General features: G+C 36.0%; 1 protein-coding gene across 3 annotated transcripts in view; it reads left to right on the top strand.

The window, feature by feature from the left end:
• Positions 1 to 16579, top strand: part of LOC121318121 (protein NEL-like) — a 90109-nt gene that overhangs the window by 52993 nt on the left and 20537 nt on the right. For 2 of the 3 annotated variants that reach the window (XM_041254437.1, XM_041254435.1), the window contains exons 16-17: positions 13968 to 14108; positions 15517 to 15710. In XM_041254437.1, coding sequence (XP_041110371.1) covers positions 13968 to 14108; positions 15517 to 15710 — 335 coding nt within the window. The remainder of the gene's footprint in view (positions 1 to 13967; positions 14109 to 15516; positions 15711 to 16579) is intronic. The other variant, XM_041254438.1, reaches the window with a different exon arrangement.

The raw sequence follows: 16579 nt of genomic DNA on the forward strand, positions 1-16579 counted from the left end.
ATAAAACGTTGTAAAATGAAGGGGGGAAAAACACTGTTTTGGTTCTTGTTTATTACATTCCACGTAACAAAGAAACTATAAAATATGCATTATATAAAAATCACACTGGTAACATAAATAAGTGCAAGGTATTTTTATAAGCGAATACGAACATCTGATTTTTATATCCGAATACATGTAAAAAAATATTTGTTCGAATATTTGTCCCAGCACTAGGTAAGAATATACAATTATTTTTATATAATTCCTTCTTATTCATAAACAAATACATAAACAAGTAAAATAACATAATTTTAAATGATGGCTTCTTATAGTTATTTACTGGCATGCAAATGTAAACAATTGTTATTTAAAAGAAGCAGGATTTTGGGTTTGTAGCGTTTCTAAGGGGAAAGAAAAATTCCAAGCACACTGAAAGAGGTGCTCAGTAGAGCATTAGAATGCCTGAACCTTCTGCCAGCTCAGCGTGGCTGAGCTAAGAGCCTGAAATGCTATTAAATGACCATAAGGATATCTTCCTCCTTTTTATGGTGCGCAAGGAACGTCACTTAATTGAAATGCATTAACCTTGGAGGACAAATGAAGGATTATGCAGGGGCTAAGGCTGTAAGAACAGAGTCGTAGAAGGACAAATACTGCAAGACCCATAGTCTATTTAGCACAATGTGTGTGTGTGTGTGTGTATATATATATATATATATATATATATATATATATATATATATATATATATATATATATATATATATATATATATATATCATATCTGTATTTCTTATAACTGTCTGGTGTAAGTCATTGAAATGCCGTTAGCCTAGCCCATATTTTTTGTGATATCTCTGTGCCTGTATGTTTCAGTGCAGTTTCATTAAAAATGCCTTTGCACCAAGTTGCCAATCTTGACCAGGGACACACAAAGTCCCCTGCTGGGATTAGAGGAAAAACAGATAGGGATGAAAGCAGTTAGAGTGGAAAATCGGCAAAGAGATCGTCTCATCACACTACAGCAAACTGTTGAGACACCTAAATAGTCTTCCAGACTGTGCCCTTACTTTCATGCTCAGTGCAGTAGCTTGGTAACATCTGTTACTAAGGTTTGCCAGATGAAATGAGTCGATTAGTTTGACCGCTGGAGACCAGAAGCCACAGGTCTTCAGTCCTCTTGATTGGCCAGTGGGTTGCAGCAGTGAAACGACATTCAAATTGGATAGAGAATTATGGGGTACAATTGATCAAAAAAATTATCCAAGAAAATAATAAAACAGAACTGTTCTCCATTTTATATCAATGCACATTCCTCTCAATTCCCATTAATCACTAGAGCACATTCCCACACGGTGACAGACTAACGCAGGCAGCTTTACTCCTACATTTTTTCAACTTCAAACCACCTTAATAACAAAACAGTGAGCTCGTCAATAGTTATTGGTGAAATGCTGGGATTTACTTTAAAGCAGACTGAACAGCCCTTCATTTCTTGGATTTAAAAGCATTGTTTTCGCAAGGTGAAACAAAGTTAAAGATGTTGATTTACTGCCAGGAATTGTTTTGTTGCACATTACAGCTACAGTGGGTGCAGTCCAAAAATGGTTCCCAGAGGCTTATGTTTACTGAGTCTCCTTAAAAAAAAAAAATAAATAAAAAAAAAAAAAAAAAAACTAGCAGCTGCAATCACTTCATCAGACTCTTACATTCTGTGTTCAAATTAAACATAATTGAGAGGCTCTGTGCATCCCTAGCAAGAGACTTTCTGAATAAAGTGATGCAGTATAGTCTCCTTATTCAACTGTGCCATTCTGACTTTCAGAGTTATTGATTATGAATGTCCTGTTTAACAGGTTTGTCCGCCATTTATTGCTTCTATCAACAGAATTTTACACGCTTTACTTTTACTTACGCCATATTACTCCCTGATGAAGATGGTATCACTTTATTTTGTCAAAGCCAGGCTACATCTTCCATCTATCTTTTGCTATTAGATTTTAAGAGAGCTGCAATGTTTTAGTAGCCATTAGATCATCCACTCCAACATATGTTTTCTGCTTGCTTAGCTTTCAATCTAAAATTTATCCACAAGCTTACATCTTGTATATCTGTGAAGAGGGAACCCACTTTGATTTTATTTTGCTTTGCTGCTGCCTGTTTTTAAATCCAAGGCTAAACCAGATGGTGGAGTAAATCCTTTCAAGTACAACTGACATATGCGTCCTACAAATAAAAGGATGCTAACTTTCTTATGTTTGCAATGAGGTGCGAGAAACAGGGTTTAAAATATACTGACAGGTTGGATCTGGTCATCTAAATAATCAGTTTCCTTGTGACAACACTGGTAATGGAACAATAGTAAATAATATAAAATCTAAGAATATATCTGTGTACTCAAAGAAAATGTATTTTAAGAAGAAACCGCTTTACCTCAATATGCCAGCCATATTTGGTCAGACATCAAAGTAAATGGTGCCGTTGGATTGAAGAGCTTATCAAGAAGACCTGACCTAGATCCATTCTACACGTATTGTGTATTTAATAAAGGATGAAATACTACCTCTACTGCTAACATGCTAATATGCCGATACATTTAGGGAATCATTTTAAAGTAAGGCCCGGATATAAATAAGGAAGGTTAATGCTGATTGTGATATTCAGATCAATTTTGTTAATTTTTCTTATAAATAAGATAACTCTGGATAATAATTCCCTTGTATGGCTTCCACCATACCCTATTGGTAACTGCCACAAACCCTGGTTCAACACATTGATAAAGCAGACAATTTAAATTATGGTATTAAATCCCACACTCTTTAAGTCAATCAGTAATGCACATCGATCAGAGTCAACAATTTATCAGTATTGTGAGTTGGGTTAATATCCATATAAAAGCTTGATTAACCTTGTCTGTAATAGATGTCTTAATTGGCACCATGGGATCTTTAATACTGTGGAAGGGTGGTGGGTAATTCACTGACACAGGAGACAGACAGGTGAATTTGGCAACACCGCACAGGTGCCCAGTTTTATTTCAGGGTGCTGTTTTTTCTTTAATCCCGCAGATGGCGGTGTGGGTCCGTAGTCTGATTTACCAACGATGGTAAACAGAACCACGGGCATACCAAGCGATGGTACACAATACCGGCGCCCTTGGAGGTGCTTCGAAACAATAATTCAAAACAGAAGGCACAAAGAAACGGGGAAAATAAAACAGTAACAAAAACTACAAAGAAAAGGTGCTGCACTTTGCAGCGCTATCCCGGTCGCCGCTGCCTGTGTGACCCGGATAACTGTCCTACGCTGCCGGCTCACTATCCTGCTCTGATATACTAATCAGGGGTCTGCCCAAGGGTTCCCCAACCTCAATGTCTCTCTCTGAACCTCTGTTTCTTTCTCTCCCACTGGTTCTCGGTCGTTGACCAGCGCTTCCGCACTCTCGGCGCGTTTAACAGGGCAGACCTGAGGAAACAACAGAGCGTTATTTTATAGGGCTAACAATCTCCCAAGCCATTCAGAGAGGGGGAAAGTCCACACACCCACTCTGCCACCTGCCATGACTCACAGGCGGTTGTTGGACGACTGCCGCCCTCTTCCTGCAGCCCTGTGGACGCGCCAGCAGAGTCAACACAGATCTCTCCCTGTTACAAATACCCACAAAGGAAGCTGGACCCCTTGAACTGTGCTGGGTAACAGGATCCCTGAACCTGGTTTACTTGCATCCAAGTAGTGATCTAACCCGTTTTTAGTAGCATTATACAGTATGTGTTGGAAGGCTACCTCTATCCACAAATAAAGTTATGTCTTGCATATTCTCTCCCGAAAGGATTTCTACCAGAGCTATTGTAAGTTGTGCAGTAAAGTATACATGACTAGAGATATCAGATTAATGTAAAGGCATTAATACCAGCTCCTGTTGCCTTACTGATCTAACAGGCTCAGTTCAGTTCATTAATTGAAAGGTTTTCAAAGCCGTGGGGATAGTCTTTTTATGGTGCAAGTAGACTTCTTAGTTTGTAGTATTAAGGCTGAAGGAGGACCTCTTTTTTTATTTAGTTACCATGTTTTTTATTATTATTATTATTATTATTATTATTATTATTATTATTAGGATGTTAAATGACCCAAATCCGTAACACCAATGCATACACTCCTTTAACTTTTAATCTAAAAGAAAATCAAGCATTGGGTCTGGGTCGAGGCTCCAGTGTGCGACTTCTATGCAATGTACTCAGGCTCTTCTGTGGTTATACAGCCTTTAACCTCATCTCACAGACAGGAATCAGAATCCGTAACTGCAGTGCATCACACAACACCGCCTGTCGTATTTGACTATTAATAGTTAAGGTTTACATTGGCCACTATAAACTGGGACTGTTGGATTGAAATGTGTATTGCCTCGGTCTATCTATCTTGACCTCAAAACCTTGTGCCATTCAGTCCTGGGCCTCTCCAAAGCCAATTTGTCCATTGAGGACTATTTTTTTTAAACCATCTGTATCTTGGTTTTTGAACAGGTAGTTTTCCTACACTTACTTTATTTCCTACAGTGTAATATACAGTATGATTCACTAAACACTAAAAGAACAGCAGAGTTATCATCATCGTGTTTTACTTGTGATTTTTAACTGCAGTTTCTAAACAAACTTGAAACTTGGGTCACAATGAAAATATAATCAACCAGTAGAGAAAGCACTACATAGTTTATTTATTCAGATAGAGAGAACTTGTACTTAAAGTGGCAATCCATTAAATAAGCAATCCATTAAACAAGCAATCCATCATTTTGTAAATGTACAAAAGACAGTTTGTAATATTACCCAGGATGTATGGTTGCCTACTCTTGTGTGTCTTGATGCTGTATTTTAATTTCTACTGAACATGCATGGTAGCTTTGAAAAGTCATACCCCTTGGCTCAGCTGGTAAAAGCACAGCCATGCAGTGTGCAGGGTGAGTCATACAACCAGGGGAGCGCAGGTTCGCGTCCTGGCTGTGCAAAGTCAGTGGTCTTCGCTGGGGCCCTGGCGCTCCTGTGGGAATGGGAGGAAAAACTGGCAGGGACTGCAGTGAGAACAACCTTCAGTTCTCCTTAGCTGTGGGGAATTGCTGCAGTGAAGGAATATATAAGTCATCAAGTTTCAGGCTTAGTGTGCCTACAAAACAATCAGCAAAGGGTGATTAAGAGTTACATACCTAATGAGCTAACTAAAGTCAAACGCATTACTGAGCATTATGTCCTTTTGGAAAAAAAAAATTAATAAAATGGTTTGAGACCTTATATCGTATAAAGTGTTGTCCCTGACAGCCTGGTTTTAAAAATGTATCTAAACATTGTGCTGTGACAGTGCCTCAAGCAAACTCAATAAATGAGGCCCTTCAGCAGTGAAAAAAAAAGCATACTTCAGTTAATCATTTGTCCTGTTGCTGAACATGGTTTATATAAGGTACCTAGTTATGTTCAATTGCAAACATAGAAAGGCACAAACAAGTTCTGTATAATTAGGGTGTCTGTTTTTCACATTTTCATGTTTTTTTTCAGAAATTTTCAGGCTTTTTGTAGCTCGTCAGAAATAGGTGTTTGTCAGGCTTTTATTTTGTATACTGCCAGAAAGTTAATTGACCTGCTCTTTCTGGTATCGCCCAAAAGTAATCTGAAGTATACACATTTAAGCAATATTGGCTTAATTTGTAGTGAAAGCAGCAATGGCTTTATGTTGGTGCAGGTCCTATTTTAGTTTCTGAACACAGAAAAGCTTTCACTTATAATGGATCCACTCTTTGATAAAGTGGCAGAGTGACGAATGCCGCAGTGCATGCATGCAAGTTTTTTTTTTATTTGTATTTTGCCACAGCCACTGGGAATTCACTAAAAGATTGGAAGGCAGCTGGTGACAGTTAGAAAACTAAGTGAAGCCTCAGAAAGGCATTGAAAATCTACAGATCTACACCCTATTGCAACTGGAGCAGATGGCACTCAAGGTTCTTGTCCGATGATGTCATCTACTCATTGTGCACATGTGCATATATCCTGTATAGACTGTGCACGATTGTATCATTGATTCAGAAAATCATTTCTCGCTACAAAAGCATTGGGGAAAGCAGTTGCAAAATACCGGATTATATGAACACGAAGTTCATTTGGGGAAAAAGGAAAGAATATTAGTTTGTTGCATTTTCCAATGATTAGTACAGGATTTACATGAAATTAAAGTATGCAATTATGTCATTAAGTCATTTTTTTGTTTGTTTTAATAAGGTAGTACCTCCACTCGTAACTACTGTATAGTAATACATTCCTACAACAAATGTGAAGTAATAAATTGCTTTATACATTTTTGGGCGGTCGTAGTAAGTTTTTATGAGTATCATTTAAATTATTTTCTTTTCCCAGTTTGATATTTTCAAATTACTTTCTTCTAGTTATTGAAGACAGACCAAATTAAAAGAAAAGAAGAAAAAACTCCATGCTGGTGTAGTAAATCCGTTAGCAACAGCACTAGCTATTACACTGGTGTTATCTCTGCTAGCAAGCCTTCCACCCAGGCCACAATGCATGAAGCAAAACGAAGACCAGTTTTTAGGAAACTCTCTTTGGATGGTGGAAAATTGTTGGTTTTTGGGTGCAGTGATCTGTTCAAAGTACAAAAGTGTAGTCATATTAGGCAGTCTACAGTAATGTTAAAAGAAGTAGTGGTTTTATAAAATCCAAAACACATAAAGGTTTGTCCAGAAATTCCTTATATTGTAAACTGTCAAATAGTCTTATTCAGATCAGTTGAGCTGATATCAAATCAACATACAGATCATGTTCCATACAGACTGTTGCCATGTTGAACTTTCTGCACTCAATTTAACTCCCAGTTATATATGTGACATTTTTCAGTTGACTTTAAATCTATGACCAAACCCACATCTAATTTACCAAAAAAGGTCTCAATGTATTTCACTTGCGACCTGCAGCTACATCTAATTTGAGCTCCTTTTTAAAATTAACTCATTAAAGGACCAAAGAATATTCCCAAGTAAATCTTTGGACCTTTCTTTTACCTTATTATTAGCAGCTTCAAGTTTTGCAGCAGTGTACTATTAAAAGTAGGATAGGGTTTTAATAGTATATAATAATATTTGATAATCAAAGAGTTTGATTATGAAAAACGCTGGTACGAGGCAAACAGTTATTGGAATTGTTATATTTATAACATAGAAGCTACCAGAGAGCCAGTATGGAATAGTGTTTTTAAACACAAGCTCAGCCATTGGATTACTATATGACCCCAGGTGAGCTCTTGGTTCAGTTGTTTGTGCTCCATGTCATACTGGTGATAAACACCTTCCCACTGGAGATAGCAGTTGACATGTCACCTGGGTTATCCTGTGTTACTGATGTTATTAGGCTATGGCCGGGAAGCCTATTGTTTTTAAGAAGCCGATTATTCTTCTTACTATTTTTCTTTCTGCCACAGTTGTTCGAATACTCACCAGATTCGGTAGGTTGGTTATGCTTATGGGAAGATGGAAACTGCTAAAGAACTTATGTCATAAGTCACATGGTTTGGCCGCCATATTGGATTGAAAACCTTTTTTTTGCCTAAATGTATAAATTCGTCTTTCGAAAACAAGTGATCTGGTGTTCGTAAGAAGCTAATAGGTTGTGTGGTACGGCGGCCATGCTGCATAACGTCAAAATCCAACAGTACAGATGACATAATCACAAACTACAAAGATCTTCTTCTCCCAAACCAATGATCCGATTGAAACAAACCCAATGGCACACATGATCGTAGTGTGGTTTTCTTTAAAGGGTGCTAAAGGGAAGTTGCTGCAATGATAACCATGGCAGCCATGTTGGAAAAAACTGGCTAATAACTCCTTATAGAGTGCAGACAGGGCATGGTTACTATGGAACACATATAGTAAACCATGTATTCTCTATCAACAAATGTCATTGGCCATGACCTTTGACCTCTCCTAAAGGTCAAATGTAAAATTGCCTTATAACTCATAATAGAGTGCACATAAGGTCATGGTTACTATGTAAAAATGTCATTCTGCACTATTTCCTGTAGTGTTTAGTACTGGTACTGGCATTCTGCACTATTTCCTGTAGTGTTTAGTACTGGTACTGGCACTCTGCACTATTTGTTAAAGTGTTTGATACTAGTACTGATCCTGGAAGCTGTAAAGTTGCTGGGACTCTAGTTATTATTATTATTATTATTATTATTATTATTATTATTATTATTATTATTATTATTATTATTATTATATTATTATTATTATTATTATTATTATTATACTTGATGACTTTTTTCTTTCTTTAAAAATCAGCAATAAGGCTTTTTACCATTTTAGTCTTAGATATTAAATGAAAAACACAAGGCTACCTTATGTAGGTCACCATTGAACATGCCACTAAAACAAATGGCCTTCAAATTTAACAACTTTTAACCAACCATTAACCAGAGAAATGAATGATACATTGTCAGACCCAAGTGTATAAGACGGTAAATCTGGTTCAGGCTTTTTGTGACATTAATGGATTTAAAGCCATTTGGGTGTACCGTCTATGGCTACCATATTGAGGCCATTTTTAACTACGAAATTAACTATTTCACTGCCATATTGTTTTAACCTCTGGCCATATACTAGTGATACAGCTATTTATTCATATCCATTTTATATCAGGATTACATCAGAGATCACAGTATGCTCCTGGGGCTTCTTTGTTTTTGTTCACAACCTTAGTTATAGAACACATCAGAGGAAACTATTATTCATGATTATTAATCTAGCCTTAAGGTTTTTTCATATTTGAATCAGTAGTTTTTTTGTGTTTTTTTTTAATTTTTTTTTTACTGCCAAGTCTTGAATGCAATTCATCATACTTAATTAGCTGTTGCTGAATTATCACCTTTGATTGTTGGAGCAGCCATTGGCTCCAGTGGTAAGGGATGCATAATGAGAAACTGTTTCATAATAAGGAACTAGTGTCTCTGTGATGGCTGAAATCCGTGACAACAATGAATTGTCATTAGGAATGTCAGCAAGGTCAATGAAAATTCACTTCCAAGCTCCCTTTATCTAAGCAGCGGCTCAGTCACGCATGCACTCCCTGCACTGTTGAGGTTCCTTCATCTGCCAGTTAACAGTTCCATCGGGGGTACATGTAAAAACCAACAAGCAACTCGCAGCTTTGGAAAATTGCATCATTGGAGACATCAGCAGCTATAATTCCACATTAACAAATCTTATTAGCTTTTAATTTAGCTCCAGCTCTGTAAAACATCTGTGTATAGTGTTTTATATTATTGCCACCTACTTTTTAATATTGTATAGATCAAAAGCATTACCTCAGTACCAATTTTTAACAGAATAATACAATCATTAATGATACCTTTTATGTTGAAACAAGCTCTGATATGCATTTATTATAAAACCTGACAAGGGTGCTAGCAGCCTTGCTCTAAATGCATATTCTACACTACCCTTCAAGGGGCATATTCAAATGTTTTATATACTGTATATACTGTATATGAAGACAAGTCAATAATTTATCCAGACATACAGAGATATTTTTAGGAAGGGATCATTCATTTGCCACAGTGCTTATTAGTGTAGTGTATATTTTACAGGTCAAAATCAAATATAAATTAATCTGAATCAGTCTCTGAAATGTATCTTAAAACATCCCAGATTTAATGAGGAGAGTCTAGGGGAAAAGAAGGCTAACGCATTTTGATGAAAGGACATCTATGTAAGGCGCCTACATACACTAATTAGTTTAGCAGCTGATTTTTTTAACCTGTATCACAGACTAATAGTGTACAGCACAGGTAATAATTAGGTAAAGTGTTACTTATGAATCTGACTATGGGATATTGTAACATGTTCATTTTAGATCACAGAGGAATGGACGATGTGTCTGATCTTATTATTTTAAATCAACAATCAAGATAATGAGTTCAGCCAGCTCTTTGATACCGCAAAAGGTGGTGTCTTGTTAGGGAGCTCTGTCTATCATCTTCGTCTTCAAAGCACTTTGCTAAAAAATCTATAAGAAGCTGTATTTCAGAACCACAGATGTGCAAAATAGTGGTCTGAATGTGACCCAACATTTTTATTTATTTGTTTTTATGCCTATGACCTTTGAAGACAGGAACATCGGCATGGATGAGTGGAATATTTATGACACAACAAAGACATTTATGACATCAAAAGGATTGCACTGAATTGCAATAGGCCTTGTGGAGTTCACAGGTTCCTGGGTGTACATTCTTCAATTACTGTCGTGTATTGTAGGTGTATTCGATAATTTAGAGGGTTGTGTTTGGCAATATTAGCTAGTACTTCAGTACCTGCAGACAATGTTTTATTTTATTTATTTATGAGGGTTTAACATCCACGCTCTATATGCAATGATCCTTGAAGAGCAGATCACTTTGAATACCATTTTAATACGTTTGAAGTTTTTTCCTTCTAGTCAAGACCTTTGTTTTCAGTTTGAACGAATTTCACCAAAATATTCACATAGTTTTTGGCCTGTTTCATGCCTGTCAACTTTTGAAAATCAGGAGTTGGGGGGGGGGGGTGGAATCCGTGGTGCCTTTTTTCCCCTGTAGAGCGACGGCCTGCCAAAGGGCTCCCCTGGGTCTTAAACCCTGCTAAGTGCACACAGGGATTGCAGTAACCACACAACAGCCATGACTTTTGCAGACATTAAAGGTTTGTTGACATAAGGGGGTTTAACAGTAGAGTTTTTAGCAAAATACAGGGAAAAAAATCTGTCCCAGGAGATGTCCAGGAGTAGGGTTCAAAATACTGGAGTCTCTCGGTGAATACGGGAGAGTTGACAGGTCTGTTATTTTTAAGCTGATGTAAGCTCCCCCTTGTCTGTTAATTACAGTAAAACATTTGTTTTAAGGTCATCTGAACTAAGTGGCTGCCTTCCCTTGCCAGTTGGTTTACCTAAGAAAGTTTGGCTCCCTCTAATGTACACAGTTTTGATGTTCAACAATGAACATTATTTAAATGTTTTATATATATATATATATATATATATATATATATATATATATATATATATATATATATATATATATATATATATATATACACACAGACACACACACACATCTTTCATATATTTTTGGCCTCCCCCTTAAAATGCTTTAACACAGCAAGTGTGCAGCCATTTTGCAGTTATGTTAAAATGTGCATGCTTTTATACACATTAACCATGGCTTGACTTTTTTTTTTTTTTTAATATGCCTTATCAATTCTCTCTGAGCTTTACAATGCTTACCTATGATTTACCATGCTTTCATCGTGCTCTATCACACTTTGCTAAGCTTTTACTATGTAAACTTTTATAACTTATAAATTATCAAGCTCAGGTGTTTGATGGTTGAACTATAATGTTATACTAATAGCTTTTATATAACGTCAATCTACTCTGTCAACAACACTGCAGCCTAACAGCTGCTGAGTAATACCAGATTCAACCTGCTGTAGTCGGAATGCTGTGACCTATACAGCTATCAGCAGCATTCAGTTCCACTGTAGATCTCTTCATCTAAGGTACTGTAATGTTTCAACAGAAGAATTTTCTTGTCTTTGGATCAGTATGGTGTTCAAACATTAAACAAAGGATCGATGGAAAACATTTGACCAGATAGGGCTTCATTTTAAAATGTATTGCTAAGTCCTATTTTTGAACCTGAAATAATGCTTTTATGAAATAAATGAGGAAGGTCAATTGAATGTTATTAAACAAAATGTGGGAAAACTTGGCCTACGGGATGACATAAATGATTAAAAGCTGCCATGTACCACAGTCTTGTTAATTTTTCAAATTGAAATATTCTGTTTACTAGACGCAGTCTGAGTTTAGCCTTCTCTGCATTCTTTTCCATGCCTTGTTGTTTTAAGTTTGCTTACGTCTCCTAGCGTTTTTTTTTTATTTTTTATTATTGCAGGCACAAATTTCCTCATGCCTTGATTTACTACACTATCTTACTATTATGTTTTTACAACAGGAGGCGGTTATAAATGCCACTTGAAAGTGGCTCAGGGAAGGAATACAAAAACTGTGCTTTAGAATGATATTAATAGTGGTCATATTTATAATATACCTCTTGTATAACTGTTGCAGATAATCTGTTTTAAGTTTGCTTGCCTCAGTAAGATCAAAATTGGTATATAAAACAGATGAAAACATACAGAATATTGTTGCCCATCCCTTCTGCACAGCGCACCAGGTGCACAGTCAGAAATCTAAAATGTTTAAATTGCAAAGTATAGCTTGATTCTGGAAATGAATGCCTGAGCATTCAGACAGCTTAGAACTCTGGAGTGAATGCCTGGATCTGGTCTCATTTTTAGTAGTTATTTTTAAATCAAACCCAAATTCACTGACCAGAAGATATAATTGTCTCAGCTCTGTCCCTTGTGACTGGTTTAGCTAGTGTCTGAGAAGTCAAATAAGATTAGACGGCATTGTTTTGTTTTCAGAATAGTACGTTCTTTGACCGATGTAGCACAGAAATGAAGAGTACAACTAATTGCAAAGCCTGTAGCAAGACAGAATGACTTTTCTTCTTTTCTAACTGAAGATTATCCATTGGCATTTTTTGGTACTACACCCAGAGAAAAGAATGTTTTGCATGTTAAGAATCGTTCTTGACTTGACAAGCAGCAGATTTTTACTGTGGCTATGTGACAAAAACATTAACTCTTTCTTAAACCAGCCTCTGGTAGTTTGTGTTCAATGGTCAGGAAACATTAGAGTGTATTTATTTTCTTTTAGCAGCTCTGGAAGAATTAAATTAAATTAATATGCAAATTAAGTCATGGATATGATTTTATTTTTGAGTGTTCAGCTAATTTCCCTTTATTTACTTGACACCCCGTGACACAAAGCAGACTTATCCTTTATAACCTACAATATAATGTGGTTTAAATTATTTGTAAAGTGTATTTATTTGGTGCTTGAAAGGGTTAATCTCTCATTGTTTCCAGAAAAGCCAGAAAAGCTTGATTATTACAGTATTACAGTTAATTTCAAATGTGATGCAGTAAAGGGCTGCAATAAAGGTTGTAGGTCACTTTTCATCATTAAGCTTGCAACTTGAGTTACCAAGAAATCACAAGCTATAATGAGCCGATGGAGCAGGAATCTGCCACAGATAGACAATAGCATGTAATGAATATAAATGTATGATTTTGCGAAAAACATGTTGCAGAATAAGGTGAGCTGCAGGGTTCCTGTTGTGGGTGATTTTTCTGTGATATTATTGCAGTCTGTAATTTATGGTCCTCGGTACTTTCTTTTTTATAGCTAGTGGTTTATTATTTAAAACAACTGCAAGTATGTATAGATCTGAACAATGTGAATTTTACTGAGGGTCAGAATATCACAATGTGAAATCCTGCTCGGGGCACAATTATCACCTTCTAATCCCTTTCTATCCAGCTGCTAGTAGCAGCTTAAATCCCATTAGCAACTAGTGTAAATTCAGTTAAAGAGTGACTGAAATTAGGGAGTAAGATACAGTCCCAGTTGCTGTGGATATACAGCTAATCACATGTGTTGTACCTTAAACAATGGTCCTATAGGGGACAAACTTGTAAAGAACATCCACACTTATGTGGCCTATATAATAATATTGTCTGTAATACAGTAACTGTGGTGCCATGCTTTGCTAATCTATCCTATAGCTGCCAGTGGAGAGTAGATACAAATGTATATGTATAATCACTTAGCAAAGGGCATTATTATTTCAAAATGTTAGCATATTTTTTTCTTTTTTAAAAAGAGAAGTGTTCCTCACAGCTACAAAACTTAAATACAGTCAGTTTTTGAAAATGCCGCCGAGGTAGTAGGGCTGCAGCAGCGTTTCAGCAATCTATTTTCCTTAAGAACATGCAGTCCTTTCCACTGACAGCATTTCATTATGTTTTCCTTTTTTGGCTGATAAAAAAGACATTGACGAATGCTCGGATGGCTTTGTTGAGTGTGACAGCCACGCTAATTGCATCAACTTGCCTGGATGGTACCACTGTGAGTGCAGGGACGGCTACCACGACAATGGGATGCTTTCACCAAATGGGGAGTCATGTGAAGGTCGCTTTTCAGTCTTTTTATGTACTCTCTCTCTCTCTCTCTCTCTCTCTCTCTCTCTCTCTCTCTCTCTCACTTTCTCTGTCTCTGTGCAATCAAAGTAGCCAAAGACATTAAATACAGGAAACGCACTTCTGGGGCCATGATAGTGTCAGTGAATCAGCTCAGCTAGTGTCATTTTTAAATGAAACTTTAAATGTTCAGTTTAACAGATACAGTTTGTGAATGTTTTGCTTAATTGTATTTTCAAATACATTGGCAGGCATTCAAAAAATAATTTTGTGTTCATTCTAGCTTGATTCAGAGATTTTGTGGTTGTAGGTATGATGACAGTTTTTTCAAAACTACGTATATTTTGTATTTTCGGTGATTTGAGTTTTAGAAAATGTGCTGTAAAACTAATAATAATAATAAAAATGCTTTTAAAATAATTTGTTTTACAAAATATATTGTTTTGTATAAAATGTTTAAAAAAAAACAAAAAAACAGAACAGTACATGTTTGTCACAGTACTATAATCTTCAGTATCACAAGCAGTCAAATCTCAACAATGAAATAAACGTTTACTTTCATCGATCTATTATGGAACAAATTGCTACTTTCAATCTTGCTACTGTATCCATTATTACATTAGTCGCTTCATTATGCTATAACAATGGCACCTCATGTTCCCAGTTTGCTAAAACAAATATATATATATATATATATATATATATATATATATATATATATATATATATATATATATATATATATATATATATATTTATATATATATATATCGAGTTTCTCTCTCCTCTAACTTTATTTCAGGTTTTACCATGTTTTGCCAGAGATTAAAAAGTTTATATTTTATATTATTTAGTTTCTTTTCCTTATCTTATCCTTATTAATTTTCACCCTTGTGTCAAAATGTTTAGGTTAATCAACAGGGGTAGACCTAGTAAAGGCAGTGTCGTGTTCCAATCTAGGATCCTGTAGGGGGTTCTGCATTGGCCTTTAAACTCATGCAGAATGGGGAGTGAAAAATCTCCTGGGGTTGGTTAACTTTATCGCGACACAGCGACCCCTGCTGGTCAGGCGCCAGGCGAGGCAAGACGGAGACCAGTCAAGCTCAACTTTCACCTCCTTGCTTTAGAAGCTGAGAAACATCTGCTACTTTAGTTTCTGTGTACAACTGGGGAGAAAAATTGGTTAAATTACATGATTCAGCATTCTGAATGAAGTGGTTCTCTAAAAAAGCCATTTACCTGAAATCCTGTAAAGGGCTAACAAGGTTAACTGGTGAAGACAGATATTTATTTTAGTGCTTTAGGTTTTTATGAAGAGAATAATTTATACCAACTAGGGAGAGTATTTTATTAATTAAATGTGCTGTTAAAGTTTTATTTAGTACTTTTTCTTTCTACAGACATTGATGAATGCACGACTGGGAGGCACAGTTGTGCCAATGACACTGTTTGCTTCAACTTGGATGGCGGATATGACTGCAGGTGCCCTCATGGAAAAAACTGTACTGGGGACTGTATCCATGAAAGCAAAATAAAGCATAATCGACAGATCTGGGTATTGGAGAATGACAGGTGCACTGTCTGTTCATGTCAGGTGAGTGTTAAAACAGTAAATATTGTAAATGTTTTAGACAGCTTTGAAGTCAGACTTTTTGTCGCAGCTCATTGCCAAGACTGTGCCAGGGACTTTTGGTAAGAACTTCCTTAAACACAGTCTTGACTGAATGATTTTTACAAGAACTTTTTTAAAAATAGTTTGTGTGTGAACTTAAAATAGACACAATAGACATTGACAAAGACAAGTGATCTACATAATTGAGTTTGAAAATGTAGTAAGTGAATTATCAAGTCGATTATATCATTAAAACAGGGGGTTGCATTTGTTTAAAGACACTTGAAGTTATTTTAGTAGTTTTTAAATGTTAAACATTATCTAGCAAGGATGGACTCTAGCATATTAACAGGCTAGCATATTAACTAACTATTTATACAAAGTGAAAAAGATATCTTAACATGTTTGTAAACTACTTTGTACACTGACAAAAAAAAAGTGCTCCTTAAAAATAAAGCATGACCATTTAATTTTCGGCATTTCTACATACCTTATGACAGAGGGTTTAATGTTGAGGGAACCAATTTTTGAATGTTCTCTTTCAGAATGGAAAAAGTGGAACTAGGCAAAGCAATTTTAAATTTTCTATGCTGTCATCCTTGTATTGTTTGTAGTATGGAATCTTTTTTTTTCATTATGAAATGGAACCTTTCTCAGAAGCATTAATTTAAGTTTACAAAGAGTATTAGTAATTTGATCACTGTGAACTGTCTGTCCATTTCCACGGATAGTCGACACATATACCAGGCAGAAAGCTAATCCGTTTTTTTTGTTTACCCTCAATGTAGGCAAGTCTAGATGAGAAATCTATAACTCAAGTAGTATATTTGTATAGTAAAGTATTGCTTTTA

This window comes from Polyodon spathula, chromosome 7 (assembly GCF_017654505.1).
Source record: "Polyodon spathula isolate WHYD16114869_AA chromosome 7, ASM1765450v1, whole genome shotgun sequence".
NCBI classification, from domain to species: Eukaryota; Metazoa; Chordata; class Actinopteri; order Acipenseriformes; family Polyodontidae; genus Polyodon; species Polyodon spathula.